A 13,731-nucleotide genomic window follows, 5' to 3' on the forward strand; every position below is an offset into this window, starting at 1 on the left:
CACGCCTATTTCATAACGCGTTCGGGGAAATTACATTTTAATGTCAATATCTACAAATTTGTTCTGGTCTCCGTGAAAGTGAGAAAGCGAAAAATAGCATTCGAAGCTCTTGAGTAAAATACGCATTACATCAATATATCCTGAACAATTTAATGTGGCCTGATCGTATAATCATGTACACACGAGGCCAGTAACAGCTAGTGTGACGTTCCGCGACGTCATCGTCTGTGCGTCTGGCGGGAGTCTGCAGCTACGTCCTACTTGAGTAATTTAGACTCGCCAACCTTCCAGAAGTCGCCGTTTATAGGTAAGGGTGTTTTGGTAATATGTGCATTTCTGGATGTTATAGTTGCACTTATTTATCGCCTAACACTATCCGCTAGCTTCGCGTTTAATTAACACTTTCTGGTTGACTTTAGTGAGAATCGTTCTGGCCAGCGAGGTTGGCTGCTGTTAGCTCAGTTTCGCTTAATATTCTTAACAAATGATGGCTTGTATGTTGTTGTTTTTTTTAAAGTTATTAACTCTGTCTAGGACGAAAAACATGCAGGCTTTTTTGAAAGGATCTACACAAAGTGTCAAACCCCAGAGGGACAAGGCAGCAGCTTCGACCAGTGGAGAAAAGAAACAGAAACCAGTACCGTGGGTAGAAAAATAGTAAGTGGTCGTTACTGACATGTATGGTTAATTCGTCATTGTTGATTTAATGATGTGGCCCCCCAAATAATATCCGGTCAGAAGTGAATGAGAATCGCTGACAAATTTAACCTGGCAACACATGGGCTACCGTCTCTAATTCTACACCTATAAAATGCACATTTAGGTAGATGTAGCCAGTGAGTGTAACTTTTTCAGATTTATTGTCATTCCAGAACAAGTATTCATTACTGAATTGAGGTACTCGGGTTACGTTTCAGGTAGCAGCAATGCTAAAAACAAGAAAACACATTAAATACCATTACAAATAAAAGTATGACATAATGTACTGTACTCTGCTCTTCACTTTTGGTATTTCGTGTCAAGTTTTTCAGAACTGACAGTAGTCTTGTATTTACTGCATGAGGTCACTGCGTGTTGTCCGTTTCATAATAAACTGGATTCTTCTTCAAACAGCAGACCGAAGTGTGTCAATGAAGTGGCTTTTCAGGAGGAGGTTGTTGCCGTTTTGAAGAAGTCACTAGAGGGCGCTGATGTGAGTGTTTTTAAATGTACAGCCTGATTCTGTTAAATTCTTTTGGTAGAGTTATGAGGCTTTCCGTTTTCTTCCATTATAATGGCTGTACACAAAAAAAACCTTTGGATTTGAAATTTAAAATGTGAACTTAATATAGTGTCTGGCGGCAAAGGTCAAGTTCTATAACAAGCACTATGTCTGTAACAACAGTATTTAATTGCACCCAAGTAAGTACCTTGTGCGAGTGGCCAGGGTGCTAGCTGGTTCACTGGTTGTTCTTGGTACAACCACTGTACTGAGCTCACCTCTCTTTGCAGTCCTTATTAGGTTTCTGTTGGGTTATAAATAGGGCTTATTCGCTGCTGTATTGCATTCTGTGCAGCAGAGTGGTAGCTCAGTGGTAAAGGTACTCAACCAGTAATCAGAAGGTTGCCAGTTCAAGGCCCACTACTGCCAAGTTACCACTGTTGGGACTCTGAGCAAGACCCTTAACCCTCAATTACTCAAGTTGTGTTCAGTTATAATTGTAAGTTGCTTTGGATAAAAGCATCAGCCAAATGTTGTAAATCTAAAAAGAAGTGCTTATAGAGGGCACTATACAATGAGTTGCCAGTTTATTGCGTTCACCTAGGTCAAGGGTGTCAAGTATTATTGGCAAAGGTCCAATTTACAGGATGTTAATACAAACAGTCTGGAGACCAGATGAAGTTTGTACACTGAGACCAATTGATTTAAATTGGGTGTGCTCCTGCTTGGCTGGAACAAAAACCCTCCAGCCACACTTGCACACTGTCGTGGATAAGACTAGACACTGACCTACCTGCTCTGTATTAGCTTGCTGTGGGTCCTATGACCACCAGAACATGGACACACATGTTTCTGGTCTTACTTTACAGCCTACGCAATACAAGTAACTAGTTTTGAGAACATTCAGTCTGCAAACCAGATTTGTGTGTGGTTGTTTACACCATTCTTGCTGTTCTCGTTTGGTCCTGCTGATCCACAAGGCTTTTTCGTGCACAGGATTTCGCCCTATTTTCACACTGTTTTTGTTCAAATCTCTGAAACAGTAGTGCATGTACCTAATAAGTGGCAACTCATTTTATGCTGTGTTCCATTCATTACAGCTTTTCTCACACATGCACATCCTTGAACACACAGGTTCTTAGACTGACAAATTGCCATGTTATTGTCAAAGGTTTAGAACTGAAACTTGTGCATGTATTTATACTTGCGATTTTTTTTCCCCCTTTTCTCTGCCTCCAGCTACCTAACTTGCTCTTTTATGGCCCACCTGGAACAGGAAAGACCTCCACTATTCTTGCTGCAGCAAGAGAGCTTTATGGGTACAAACCTATTGTGATCATTAGACTGTTTTCTTTCAAGTGTAGAGTTCTTTGTGGGAAGAGATGGAGTTGTCTTGAACAGTTTATCTAACAGTTTCTAAGGTATAGCCAGTACAGCTATGCGCTTAGTTTAAGCTAGTTTTAAAAGGACAGGGAATGAAAAATGCAGTCTGGTAACTGCAAAGTTATGCTGGCAGTGAGCAGAGTCTCCTTTGCTTGCAGGCCAGAGTTGTACCGACAAAGGGTGCTGGAGCTGAATGCCTCTGATGAAAGAGGGATTCAGGTGATTCGTGAGAAGGTGAAGAATTTTGCTCAGCTGACGGTGGCTGGTACCCGACCAGAGTGAGTCAGACGTTTTGAAACAGAATGAAAGAATAACACATTACTGACTAATCTGGTTTGTATGGAGGGTCTCTGTGTAAGTGTTTGGCTGTACATCCTACAGCGGGAAGGCGTGTCCTCCGTTTAAAATTATAATACTGGATGAGGCCGATTCAATGACCAACCCTGCCCAGGCAGCACTGAGGCGCACCATGGAGAAGGAATCGCGCACCACCCGCTTCTGTCTCATATGCAACTACATCAGCAGGTCAGGCGGTGCCTATTCCTCAGACTGCAGGTTAACTGAGGAATTTCCTTTTGAGGGGAAAAAACAGTGATTTCTATAATGTAGCCGTTGCTTGTTCTAGAATCATCGAGCCTTTGACATCCCGGTGCTCGAAGTTTCGCTTCAAACCTCTTGCTAACGAGGTCCAGCAGGAGCGGCTGCTAGAAATATGCGAGAAGGAGAGCCTCAAATACACCAAAGAGGTAAACTGTAGGCTTTTGGCAGTGTCAAGCAAAAACAAACAAACAAACAAACACAGCAGTATCATGTGCTCTCTCACAGGGGATCGACGCGCTGGTGAAGGTGTCGGAGGGGGATCTCCGAAAAGCCATAACACTTCTCCAGAGTGCAGCAAGGCTGAGCGCAGAGAAAGAGGTCACGGAGAGCATAGTCACAGAAACTGCAGCGGTCAGTCCTCTCAGTGGCTCCGTGTCCTCCTTATGCTTGTTACTTTGTGCTTTTGTGCTTGTTTTTAAAAACGAATATATTTTCATTATAGGTGGTTCCACCTAAAGTAATTGAAAACCTGCTCCAAACCTGTTACAAAGGCACCTTTGAAAAACTAGAGATTGCTGTGAAGGTAAATACTAAAGTACTGTTAGTTATGATCTCATCCAGGCTAGGTTTACCAAAAGCATAGTAGTACTTGGGTCATTGTTAAATGTTATAGTGAGTGCGACATTGAGCACTCTAACAGTTTCAGTTTAAAACTTGCTTGAATACTACAGTGCTTTTAGCAAACTGAGCCCCACCTTGTACCAGTCTGTAAATATTTAAATGCACATTAAAATACTGATTATGGTTGGAATTTGGCTACATTCAGATAAAAGCGTCTAGGAACATAAGCATGTGTCTCACAGTTCCATTACTCAAGTCTGCCATGTCATTGCAACTAGTTATAGTCCCCTAAACTTTTAAATAGACAGGTCCACTGAAACTCTTGTGTTTCACTGCCCAAAAACGTGCTGAGCCACCATTCCCTTTGCCCTCACAGAACATAATAGATGAAGGCTATGCTGCCACACAGGTTCTCAGCCAGCTCCACGATATCATCATAGAGGAGCGCCTCAGCGACAAACAGAAGTCTGCTATCACAGAGAAGATGGCGGTAAGTGGTGGGCAACAAATGCCTAAAAACGGCAGTGCTCGTGTGAATTTCATATTCCACGTTTCCGCATTTGAAGAAAATGTTCTCGTGAAGGAACGTACCAGGAATGACTTGCAGTTCAGACGATTCTAGTCAAAGGGCATTCCCAGAGGCCTGGTCACTGTCTTTTGTGAAACCGCTGCACGTGTGAGCGAAGGCTCACTGTGTCTAAATTGGCGGGAAGCTGAGTGATGCATTTGTTACGTTGTCTTTAGGTAGTTGATAAGTGCTTGGTGGACGGTGCTGATGAGTACCTGCAGCTGCTGGGACTATGTGCTGTTATCATGCAACAGGCTACGCAGAGCAACTGAGCTCACCACAGACAGTTCCACTGGAGCCATCCTTCTGAACTACGTTGGAGTGTCCTGAATCATTCCCTTATTTTTGTACTTTAAAACAAGTTGTAATTAAACTTTTTCTGCACAGCTTGAATCCTGATCTGTGCTGGATGCATCAGTTAGCAGTGGTAGGAGATAAGTGCACTTCTCAGAATCTATTTGAGTGGATATCAAATTACACCTTTTAAAGAAACAGCACAAGCAAGACTGAAAAGTGTCACTGGAGTACTCCATAATGCTGCAGAAGTACACACTGTCTCTCCTGCATATGCAGTGCCTGCAGTTGTGATGCATGGCAACTTTTAGTCATGGTAAAACATTTCTTGGCATATATTAAGAGCAAAAGAATACAACAGTTATCCAATGTGTTGCTGTGTTGCACAGACATAAAGATACAAGTACTGTCTCAGTTACTTAAGCCTTACCGTTTACTGAGTGAGGGGGGGAAAAAAAACTCACAAGAACATTTTGCTTTATTTTTTAACTCAAATACATTTAATGCTCATTGAAGTGCTATATATTACTATATTGTACAATGGACCAGAAAACCCTCTGTGCTATGTTCTGGTTATGCATGATTTAATAGCTTTAATACAAACATTATATTGACTAAAAAGTGTTTATATAATTTGGAAAGGCCATTCAGTCTGACCTGTGAACTACAATAACTGTAGGTATGTTGGTTTCACATAGCTGGCAGACTTGATACAGCACTTATACCTTTTAGTCCACAAGTAAATTATCAAACGATAAAGAACATCTAATACACACACCTTTATTTGTCTAAGAAAAAAATCCTTATGAAATAATAACTGTAAAGACCTCATGGCGTTACCACTCTCCAGCAGACCACTGGTAAAGAGGACAGCGTCTACAACAATCCTGGCAAGAGCTTGCGACCAAAATTGCTTCGGTTTGCAAAAACTGGACTTTATGATCCACTTGTAGCATTGAGACCAGAAGATTCAAATATTTTTTCCAATACAATAATGACAATGCACCTCTGTTTATTGAGCAACAGTAAGCACCTCAATAAAAGCAAACAGCCCAGGGATTTAAATCAGATCAGCAACATTCATAGGCATCTCCTCAACTGTAGTGTTGTAAAAAGTCTCAATGTCCCGAAGGATCCTCTTGTCCTCTTCGGTGACAAAGTTAATAGCAACTCCCTTCCTGCCAAAGCGGCCTCCGCGTCCAATTCTGTGCGAGTGGAAGGGGGTGGGGGTGCAGTTAAAAAAACAAGTCCAATGACTACCCATAGATTAGGGTGAGAGATGAGAGCACCCATAGATTAGGGTGAAATGCTCACCAGTACCAACCTGTGGATGTAGTTTTCTCGGTTGGTGGGCAAATCATAGTTGATGACTAGAGACACTTGTTGCACGTCAATGCCACGGGCCTGCATTAGGAACAATAAGTGAGCTCGCATTACAAAGGTGTGATGACATAAAACTACCTTATTTTGCCAATTAGTATTCAAACTGATCAGGGCCTACTATCCCCAAAGTGCAGTAGTGATACAGTATGCATCACTTCAAATATGATGACAGTGTTATATTTATCTTTAACATTGTGATTGGGGAAACCAGCTGAGTCACTGAAAGCTAAAGAACAAAGAAACTTCACCAGCAAATCTGTAGTGATGAGCACCCTGCTGGATCCAGATCTAAATTCCCTCATGATCACATCGCGTTCCTTCTGGTCCATGTCTCCATGCTGGAAGAATCCAAGCTTTGTATCAGTATAACTGATCCAAACAGCATTTTGCAGTTACAGTGTGTCCAGCCCATGCATGTTTCCTACCAAGGCAGAGACAGTGAAGTCTCTAGCATGCATCTTCTCAGTCAGCCAGTCCACCTTTCTCCTTGTATTCAGGAAAATCACAGCCTGGGTGATTGTCAGTGTCTCATAAAGGTCACAAAGTGTGTCCAACTTCCACTCCTGTTGAAACGGATTGAGACGCAACACACCTCAGCTTTTAGACTGCACTGAAATTGCCACTCGTATTTTAGATTTTTCCCTGGCTCAAAAGGTATGGGCTGATGTTATCATCTTAGATTAAATATATGAAAGTTGTACTAATCCTCCCTCTCCTATTTAGTAGCTTTCTTTTGGGATCAGATTAACATTCTTTGAGAGTTTTAAAACTCCTGACACTTTCTGGGCAGATTTTTTTTTTTTAAACTCACCTCACGTTCCACATTGATGTAAAACTGCTTGATCCCCTCTAGGGTAAGCTCCTCTTTTTTCACGAGGATCCGAACAGGTTCTCGCATAAATTTTTTGGTCACTTCCAAAACTTCAGTGGGCATTGTAGCAGAGAGAAGCACAACCTGGAACAAGATAAGTTCTGTTACACAAAATGCACACCACCCATCGAAAAAAGGAAAAAGATTCACATTACCAGGCCTGATCCTTAGCATTAATTTATCATGCCCCAGTTACCAGAGATTTACCATAAATCAGGTCTATACTAGCCTTAAAGGCCATTATTGGGTATGGCTAAAGAAACATGATGGAAAGTTGGACAACATACTACTACATTAAAATACTTTCTGTATATTTTCATACACCATCACAAGCTGTGCTGGATGTATGAACACTCTTGCTTCTGTTCACCATTATCAATATACACTTCAAGGCAAATGCTCAAAACATGGAACACTGAACACAACAACTCAAAAAAAGGGATCTGTAAAGTTAAAATAATTCTTAGGCAATTTTTTTTGAAAAAATATGTTCAACACAAAGTTGCCAAAGGCAAACATAGCAACTTTAGTCATGACACAAAGCATCCAGTTTTTGAATGGAACTGTCCAGAGACCAAAACAAGTGGCTAAATGGTACTGAGAGGATGAAATAGAGTGATCTGATGAATTTGATAACATGAAAAGAACTGATAAACTGTATCCAGGCCAGAAGATCAGATCTGATTATTAAGCATATAGAACTGCTTAGCCATCAAAGAGCTAATTATTCATATAATCTAAGTATAGAGAAGTGCATGCCAGGTTTATACAGCATGTCCACACAACCAGTGAGCTTGCTTTGAAAAACTGTTTGCTTTGGGATCAAGTGGCAGTCTTTTTTTTTAAAAAAATCACCGGCACTCACTTGAATATTGGTGCTTAACTTTTGAAAAATTTCATAGATCTGATCCTTGAATCCTCTGCTCAGCATTTCATCAGCTTCATCCAAGACAAACATCTTGATCCACTTAGGAGCTGGGCAAAATGAGAGGAAACAGTTTGCCTCCCAACTACAAAGCTCATGTGAGCCTGCTACTCCACCAACATGCTAAACCATGTAAACCACACCACCAAGATCATGTCGAGTGAGCATCTCTCTAAATGCTCTTTAACCATTACGAAGATCCTCTACGCCACACTGCCTTTGGGTAGGGCAGTAGAGTGCTTGGTTGAAGAGCACATCATAGGAGAGTACAAGCATAAAGTGCCCATCAGGGTGTTACTTACACAGGAATCGCCTGTTCAGCATGTCAAAAACGCGTCCTGGGGTGCCAACCACTATGTGATAGGCCTCTGCCTGGAGCTTCTGCATCTCGTTTCGCACGTTTGTTCCACCAATGCAAGCATGGCACGTGGCTCCCATGTAGTCACCAAGAGCCAGGATTACTTTTTGAATCTGATTTAAAAACACATACGTGTAATTATGGTTTCTAAAACCCGATAGACGCTAGGAAAAAAAAAGCAATTTCTGATGTTATAAATTTGAAATATGGTGCAGCATCCTGCATCGGTGTCTTACTGCATAGCCTCAGGGAGAGCGCACCTGTTGGGCCAGTTCTCTAGTAGGAGCCAGCACCAGAGCCTGCGTTTCTTTCTGCTCTAAATCCAACTGCTGCAAGATGGAAATGGCAAATGTAGCTGTCTTTCCAGTGCCTGACTGAGCCTGAGCAATAACATCATAACCTTTTGAAAGAGGAAAAGCAACATGAGTGATAAGTTATCAGTTATTTAATGAATGTTTATAGATCTGTGATTTTTGAAGTAAAATCAAATGGAACAAAACTAATGATTAAAAAAAACCTGTCGTGGAAGCTTTATCCCAGCGGACACGTAAAAGAAAGTAGTTTGTGATTTCGCAGTTCTTACCTTTAATGCAGGGAATGATTGCCCTCTGCTGAATGGCTGATGGTTTTTCAAAACCATAAGCATAGATACCTCGAAGGAGGGTTTCCTTTAAGTTCATGTCATCAAAATTGTCTGTAATCTCATTCCAGTTGCTCTGTAGAGCAAAAAATGGTTCTGTTCAAAGTTGGCACAATACTATAACACATTTATTACTATACTATTATACATGTAGCAACTCACCTCAATGATGCCATCGGGCTCCATTCCATCAGGGCCCCCATGGTCTCTGTCTCTAGAGCTGAAGTTATTACCAACTAACAATCAATACACACAACTATAAAAACCATTCACCTTTATGATTATACTAGTTGTAGTTATAACGTTAGCTACCATTTATGAAATGCACTTTAGCTGTAATGCGAGGGGTGTGGCAGTCAAAGCACACTTGGCTTTTACAAAACTCAAAGGGCTAGTTATGTGTGTATTATCTAGCGTCTTATCAGTCTGAGGGATGATTAGTTTACGTGATTATGATCAAGCTGGGGATGTGGATATCGGAGCTGGTTAAGTTCCAGCGGAACATCTCTGGGCCAGAGTAGCTAACCTAGCCTAGCTGGGGACTTGCTTGACAGCCTCCAGGCTCAGGGTGGTTGGCATTTCGGACTTCGTCCTTTAGACAACTACCGCAGGTAGGTTAAGACATGCATTTTACACGTATAAGTAGTATATTTATTCGCCTAATGGCCAGAATGATCTTTTGCTGGCGATACAGCCTAGACAGCTAGCTACCGTAGCTAACAAATTGGCCAGTTGACGATAGCTATCTGTTAGGCTACCAACCCAGACATTGCTAGCACATTTGGATAACAGATGGGCATCCACGGTGAACCAACAGTGGACGTTACAACTCATATCTCGGGGGTTGTAACGTACACAATGTCAAGCTCGTCCCAGAGGCGTCTGTCCCTGCGTGCCATTAATACCGGTTATAATGCCGTTAATACCTGTTATAATCCGCAGAACTGCTTGACATGGTCCGACCGATGCCTCAGCGCTCGATTGAAGAGGAAGTACACTGCACGCGCAATACGTTTCAGTCAGCCAGAACTCTAGCTTCCGGCAAATTTTTTAAAATAATTAATACATTTAAAAAAACATCGACCATGTAAAGACGTATTTCGTTTGATTTTATTGTCATTGTTAAACAACGTTTGAACACGATATGGAGCGACTTCAGATCCATCCATACGAGTGTGTGACATATGATACACAATTTTGTGAACTATAGAAAGTCGCGGAGGGATATTGCGGTAAAACAAATGAACGTTTCCAACTACTACGGGGTCTCCCAAGGACGCTCGGGCGGGCGGAAACCTCGACCCGTTGCTTCCAGGGAATTGTAGTCAAAAATCGTAGGCGACGTCGCACCAAAGATGTGGCATTGTTCTCCAAAGTGTGATCAAACAGTAAAAAGTTTGTAATTGATCCACCAGAAAATCAACCCTACAATAGTGGATATATTAGTTATGCTGTCATACTAGTGTTAAACCTTTTCAAAGAATAACAATCAACTGAAAAAAACCCAAAACATTTACATTATCTTATCATGCATTTCAAAACCCACAATTTTGTATTAAATATTCAATCTCAGTAGTAATCATGTTGTAAATAATGTTATTAATTTAGCAGAACAAATAAAGGCCTCAGCTCATCTTAAACAAACTAATATAAATGAGGCTGAAAACTTCAGTGCAACAAAGTGGAACCCAAGCAACACTAAATGCAAGTGTACACAAATTTGGAGTTACCCACCATTAAAACGAAATATGCTTTATGCCAAGAGGATTTAAGAATTGACAGTGTGGGCATCCTTTTTGTTGTAATAGGTCTGAAGTGGAAGGGCTTAAATAGTGAAGTCAAAAAGGTCTGTTCCTGGAGCGAGTGTTGATTAATCCGAGCACCGAGAAGGCACTTGCTGCTGCTGTCACCAAACTTATGGCCCCAATAGCACGCGTTGCCTGACAAAACAGAACACAATGTAGTTTTTTTAATGCACTTGTGTTCATCTTTTCATTTAAAAAATAAAACATGAAGTGGGAATGCAGTAGTGAGACCTTTCCTCTCATGAGAAGGTGTTAGCTACATAATATTCCAGACATCAAAGTTTGGCTTTTTGTTGTTAATGCTTCAGTTTATATATTTGTTTAAGTGGTGAATGGACAAGATAGGAGATGGAAATGGACAGACCTGCTCAGATACGCCCTCACCATAACGCAGAAGGGTGACAAAGTGCTCGCAGTTATTACCCAGGAGGTCATATGACACTTCCTGACCAATAAGGACTTCAGCTCGCTGAATGATATTACCAACAGGTAAGGGGGTGTGATTGTCATCATATTTGTTGTTAACACGGAAAGTATCTCCCCCCACCACATCTTTCAGGAGCTGCATACGAACCACTGCCTTACGACTGAACATTGATTTCACACTGGACATGGCCGCTGCTTGATTCTCATCTGTCGGAAAAGTAGAAATGACCCAGAAGATTGCATGCAGTACATGTTTTGGATATGTGAGTAAATGTACACAAACACACATTGAGCACTGACCCACTGGTGTAAGGTTGATGATGTATCCCTCTCCCAAATACAGTGCCCAGTGCTGATAAGCTGGTCGAAAGATCTCGATGAGATCACCAGGCTGGGGCTCATTATAAGGGTCTGGTTCAATAGTGGCCATCTGAAACACAAATATGCACATTAATAAATTATTAACACATTAATAAATACTAAGTATAATTATGAACACCCAGAGAAGAATACAGTGATGTACATTATAACCTTGCTGAACATTGTTTTGCTGAACATTGTTCATGAAAAGGTCTGCACTGAATATTAGTATATTTATTAATAACAATGCACCGATTAAAGTCTACAGGAATATTTGTCATGCCATCAAATGATTCCAAATAGATATTAAAAATGTTAATTTATGCATAATCATAGCTTTATGCTTTGTGTAGTTTTATGTATAGCGCTTTTGGGTTGAAAGCATAGGATTCAGTCAGCTCCTAGAATCTTCTCACAAGCACCATCCAAGGTAATCCTTGGCTAAATTAGTAATATACTGCATGCTGCATTCCTACATGTTTGCTTTATTGAAAGTATGTGTGTGTATATATAATTTGACTTTTGCCTCATTTAAAACTGTTTAGAAAATGAATGTATGTAATTATTTCTTTTTTGTGCACATTGGGTACATAATAGAGTTATTATCTTTGAATTAATCATTTAGTACTTTTAAAAGGTTTATTACTCACAGGATAGGTTGCCCTTAGTTGTTTATCCATCATCCCACTGCATAACTGTATAGATTCTGTGAGGAAAAGCAATCTATGATTCTATGATTTTAGATGGCATTTTTGTTTGTTATACCATACTTAAAAATGCTTACGTGTGATATCATTTAAGTAGCATTTTTTAACTGATTAGGAAAATTATATATATATATATATATATATATATATATATATATATATATATATATATATAAACAGCTTTATAGACTATGTAATATTCATATATTAAACAAACTTTTTATCTTATCTATGCTATGAATGTTATGTGAATTGATTGTAAAAGTGAGATGAGAAAAGGCCGGAGAGTGCTGGAGTTTTGCAGGACAATGAGGATAGATGATGTCATTAACACACACATGCACATACAATACACAGGCTAACACACAATAGCCACAACAGAAAGAAACAGAAAGAAAATGATATAGAAAATAATGCCCAAAAAATACAACCTAACCTTCTCATGTAATGTTAATTTAAATCAAATAGAATTATGATGGCTCATCAAACAACCTAAAAAATATTATCAGCCTACTATCTAATATGCTTTATTCTTTTACCTTGAATGTTATTGCTGAGATGACAAAGTTCCTCCATTACATACTTGTACATATATACTTGTGATTTAAACCTTTACATACTTGTAACCTGACTGCTTCTGATTAGGCTGTATTCTTTTCTCTGGGTTTACCCCCTGGGGGTGATCAGATTATTTTGTTCTCATGTTTCAACTGCTGCACCATGCTCATTGGCTGAACTGTTGAAACCTAAAGCCACTGAGGTTTCCAAATTCAATCTATAGCTTTGACAAAAATTGCACAGTAAGTAAAAATCAAATAATTTAAACTTAATAAAAAGGGCACACAATACAGGCAATTTTTTCTGGAGATGAATCGATACTCACTTAACAGGCAGGTTCATTTTTGACCAAAATTATATTAATCTTCCATTAGATTCAGTCTGGGTTGTAGAGAAACCAAGAGAATATTCCTCTAGTCCATAAAGTGATTGATTACCAGAAAGCGTAAAAATCCAGCTACTGATTACCACTTGCCAATGTACAAAGAAACCATTAGAGATCCCATAGTGGTACTGCTGATCTGGGCAAGCTGTCTGTGGTCTGAACTTGCTCCGGTGGTAGGCAGAGCAGCACAACAGTGTCATTCACAGGTCAGTGCTTTCATTGTGCTGATAACACTCATTGTCCTCTGCTTTGGGAGGGAGACCAAATGGATATAGCTAGTTGGCTGTAGTCTAGCTAACTAAGTATTTCACATATGCACTGGACTCCTAGAGTACACCACTATAGATCATACCATGTTTAATTTCTGTGCATACTGATTATTTGCATTTCTATAGTTTAAAAAAAACTATTGTGTTACCTAGAGGATATACAAACAGATATATAACATGGTATTGAAGTTAGATTAATTATTTCAATTTTTCTATATGTAATTACATTTTATTGCTGTAATGTTAGGCTATTAGGTTTCAGTCAATTGTACGCTAGTAAACAGATAGCAATGTGTTAGTCTAATGAGATGACTGGCTTATAAATAGCTCAGGCTATCGTGTAATGTTATCTTCGTTATATTTGACGCTGAGTGTTAATATGTGGCGTGAGGGGAGTGTCTCAGTCACAGAAAGTAGTGAGTTGTTGTTTTGTTTTT

General features: G+C 40.0%; 3 protein-coding genes across 4 annotated transcripts; 1 reads left to right on the plus strand and 2 right to left on the minus strand.

Moving 5' to 3' along the window:
- The first annotated feature begins 200 nt into the window (after positions 1 to 200).
- rfc4 (replication factor C (activator 1) 4) lies at positions 201 to 4,706 on the plus strand. 2 transcript variants are annotated; one of them, XM_027012072.2, is made up of 11 exons: positions 201 to 307; positions 535 to 657; positions 1,114 to 1,192; positions 2,441 to 2,520; positions 2,743 to 2,862; positions 2,966 to 3,109; positions 3,210 to 3,330; positions 3,410 to 3,535; positions 3,627 to 3,707; positions 4,122 to 4,235; positions 4,490 to 4,706. In XM_027012072.2, the coding sequence occupies exons 2-11, from the start codon at positions 545 to 547 to the stop codon at positions 4,583 to 4,585; spliced, it is 1,074 nt and encodes a 357-aa protein (XP_026867873.2). In that variant the 5' UTR covers positions 201 to 307; positions 535 to 544; the 3' UTR covers positions 4,586 to 4,706. The 2 variants fall into 2 exon arrangements, with proteins under 2 accessions (XP_026867873.2, XP_026867882.2); XM_027012081.2 differs by having other exon boundaries at positions 238 to 307; positions 518 to 657.
- Positions 4,707 to 5,373: 667 nt separating this feature from the next.
- On the minus strand, positions 5,374 to 9,792 carry LOC113578663 (eukaryotic initiation factor 4A-II-like). The gene is made up of 11 exons (XM_027012058.2): positions 9,711 to 9,792; positions 8,947 to 9,004; positions 8,728 to 8,860; positions 8,405 to 8,544; positions 8,089 to 8,257; positions 7,727 to 7,836; positions 6,802 to 6,945; positions 6,416 to 6,553; positions 6,239 to 6,328; positions 5,932 to 6,011; positions 5,374 to 5,812 (listed from the first exon to the last, which is right to left on the minus strand). The coding sequence occupies exons 1-11, from the start codon at positions 9,737 to 9,739 to the stop codon at positions 5,668 to 5,670; spliced, it is 1,236 nt and encodes a 411-aa protein (XP_026867859.1). The 5' UTR covers positions 9,740 to 9,792; the 3' UTR covers positions 5,374 to 5,667.
- Positions 9,793 to 9,872: 80 nt separating this feature from the next.
- Positions 9,873 to 13,211, minus strand: plaat1 (phospholipase A and acyltransferase 1). Its single transcript, XM_027012123.2, has 5 exons — positions 12,966 to 13,211; positions 12,026 to 12,081; positions 11,316 to 11,445; positions 10,954 to 11,222; positions 9,873 to 10,724 (listed from the first exon to the last, which is right to left on the minus strand). Exons 2-5 carry the CDS (start codon positions 12,056 to 12,058, stop codon positions 10,623 to 10,625), a joined length of 534 nt encoding a protein of 177 aa, XP_026867924.1. The 5' UTR covers positions 12,059 to 12,081; positions 12,966 to 13,211; the 3' UTR covers positions 9,873 to 10,622.
- Positions 13,212 to 13,731: the final 520 nt, after the last annotated feature.

Source organism: Electrophorus electricus, chromosome 1 (genome assembly GCF_013358815.1).
Source record: "Electrophorus electricus isolate fEleEle1 chromosome 1, fEleEle1.pri, whole genome shotgun sequence".
Lineage (NCBI taxonomy): Eukaryota > Metazoa > Chordata > Actinopteri > Gymnotiformes > Gymnotidae > Electrophorus > Electrophorus electricus.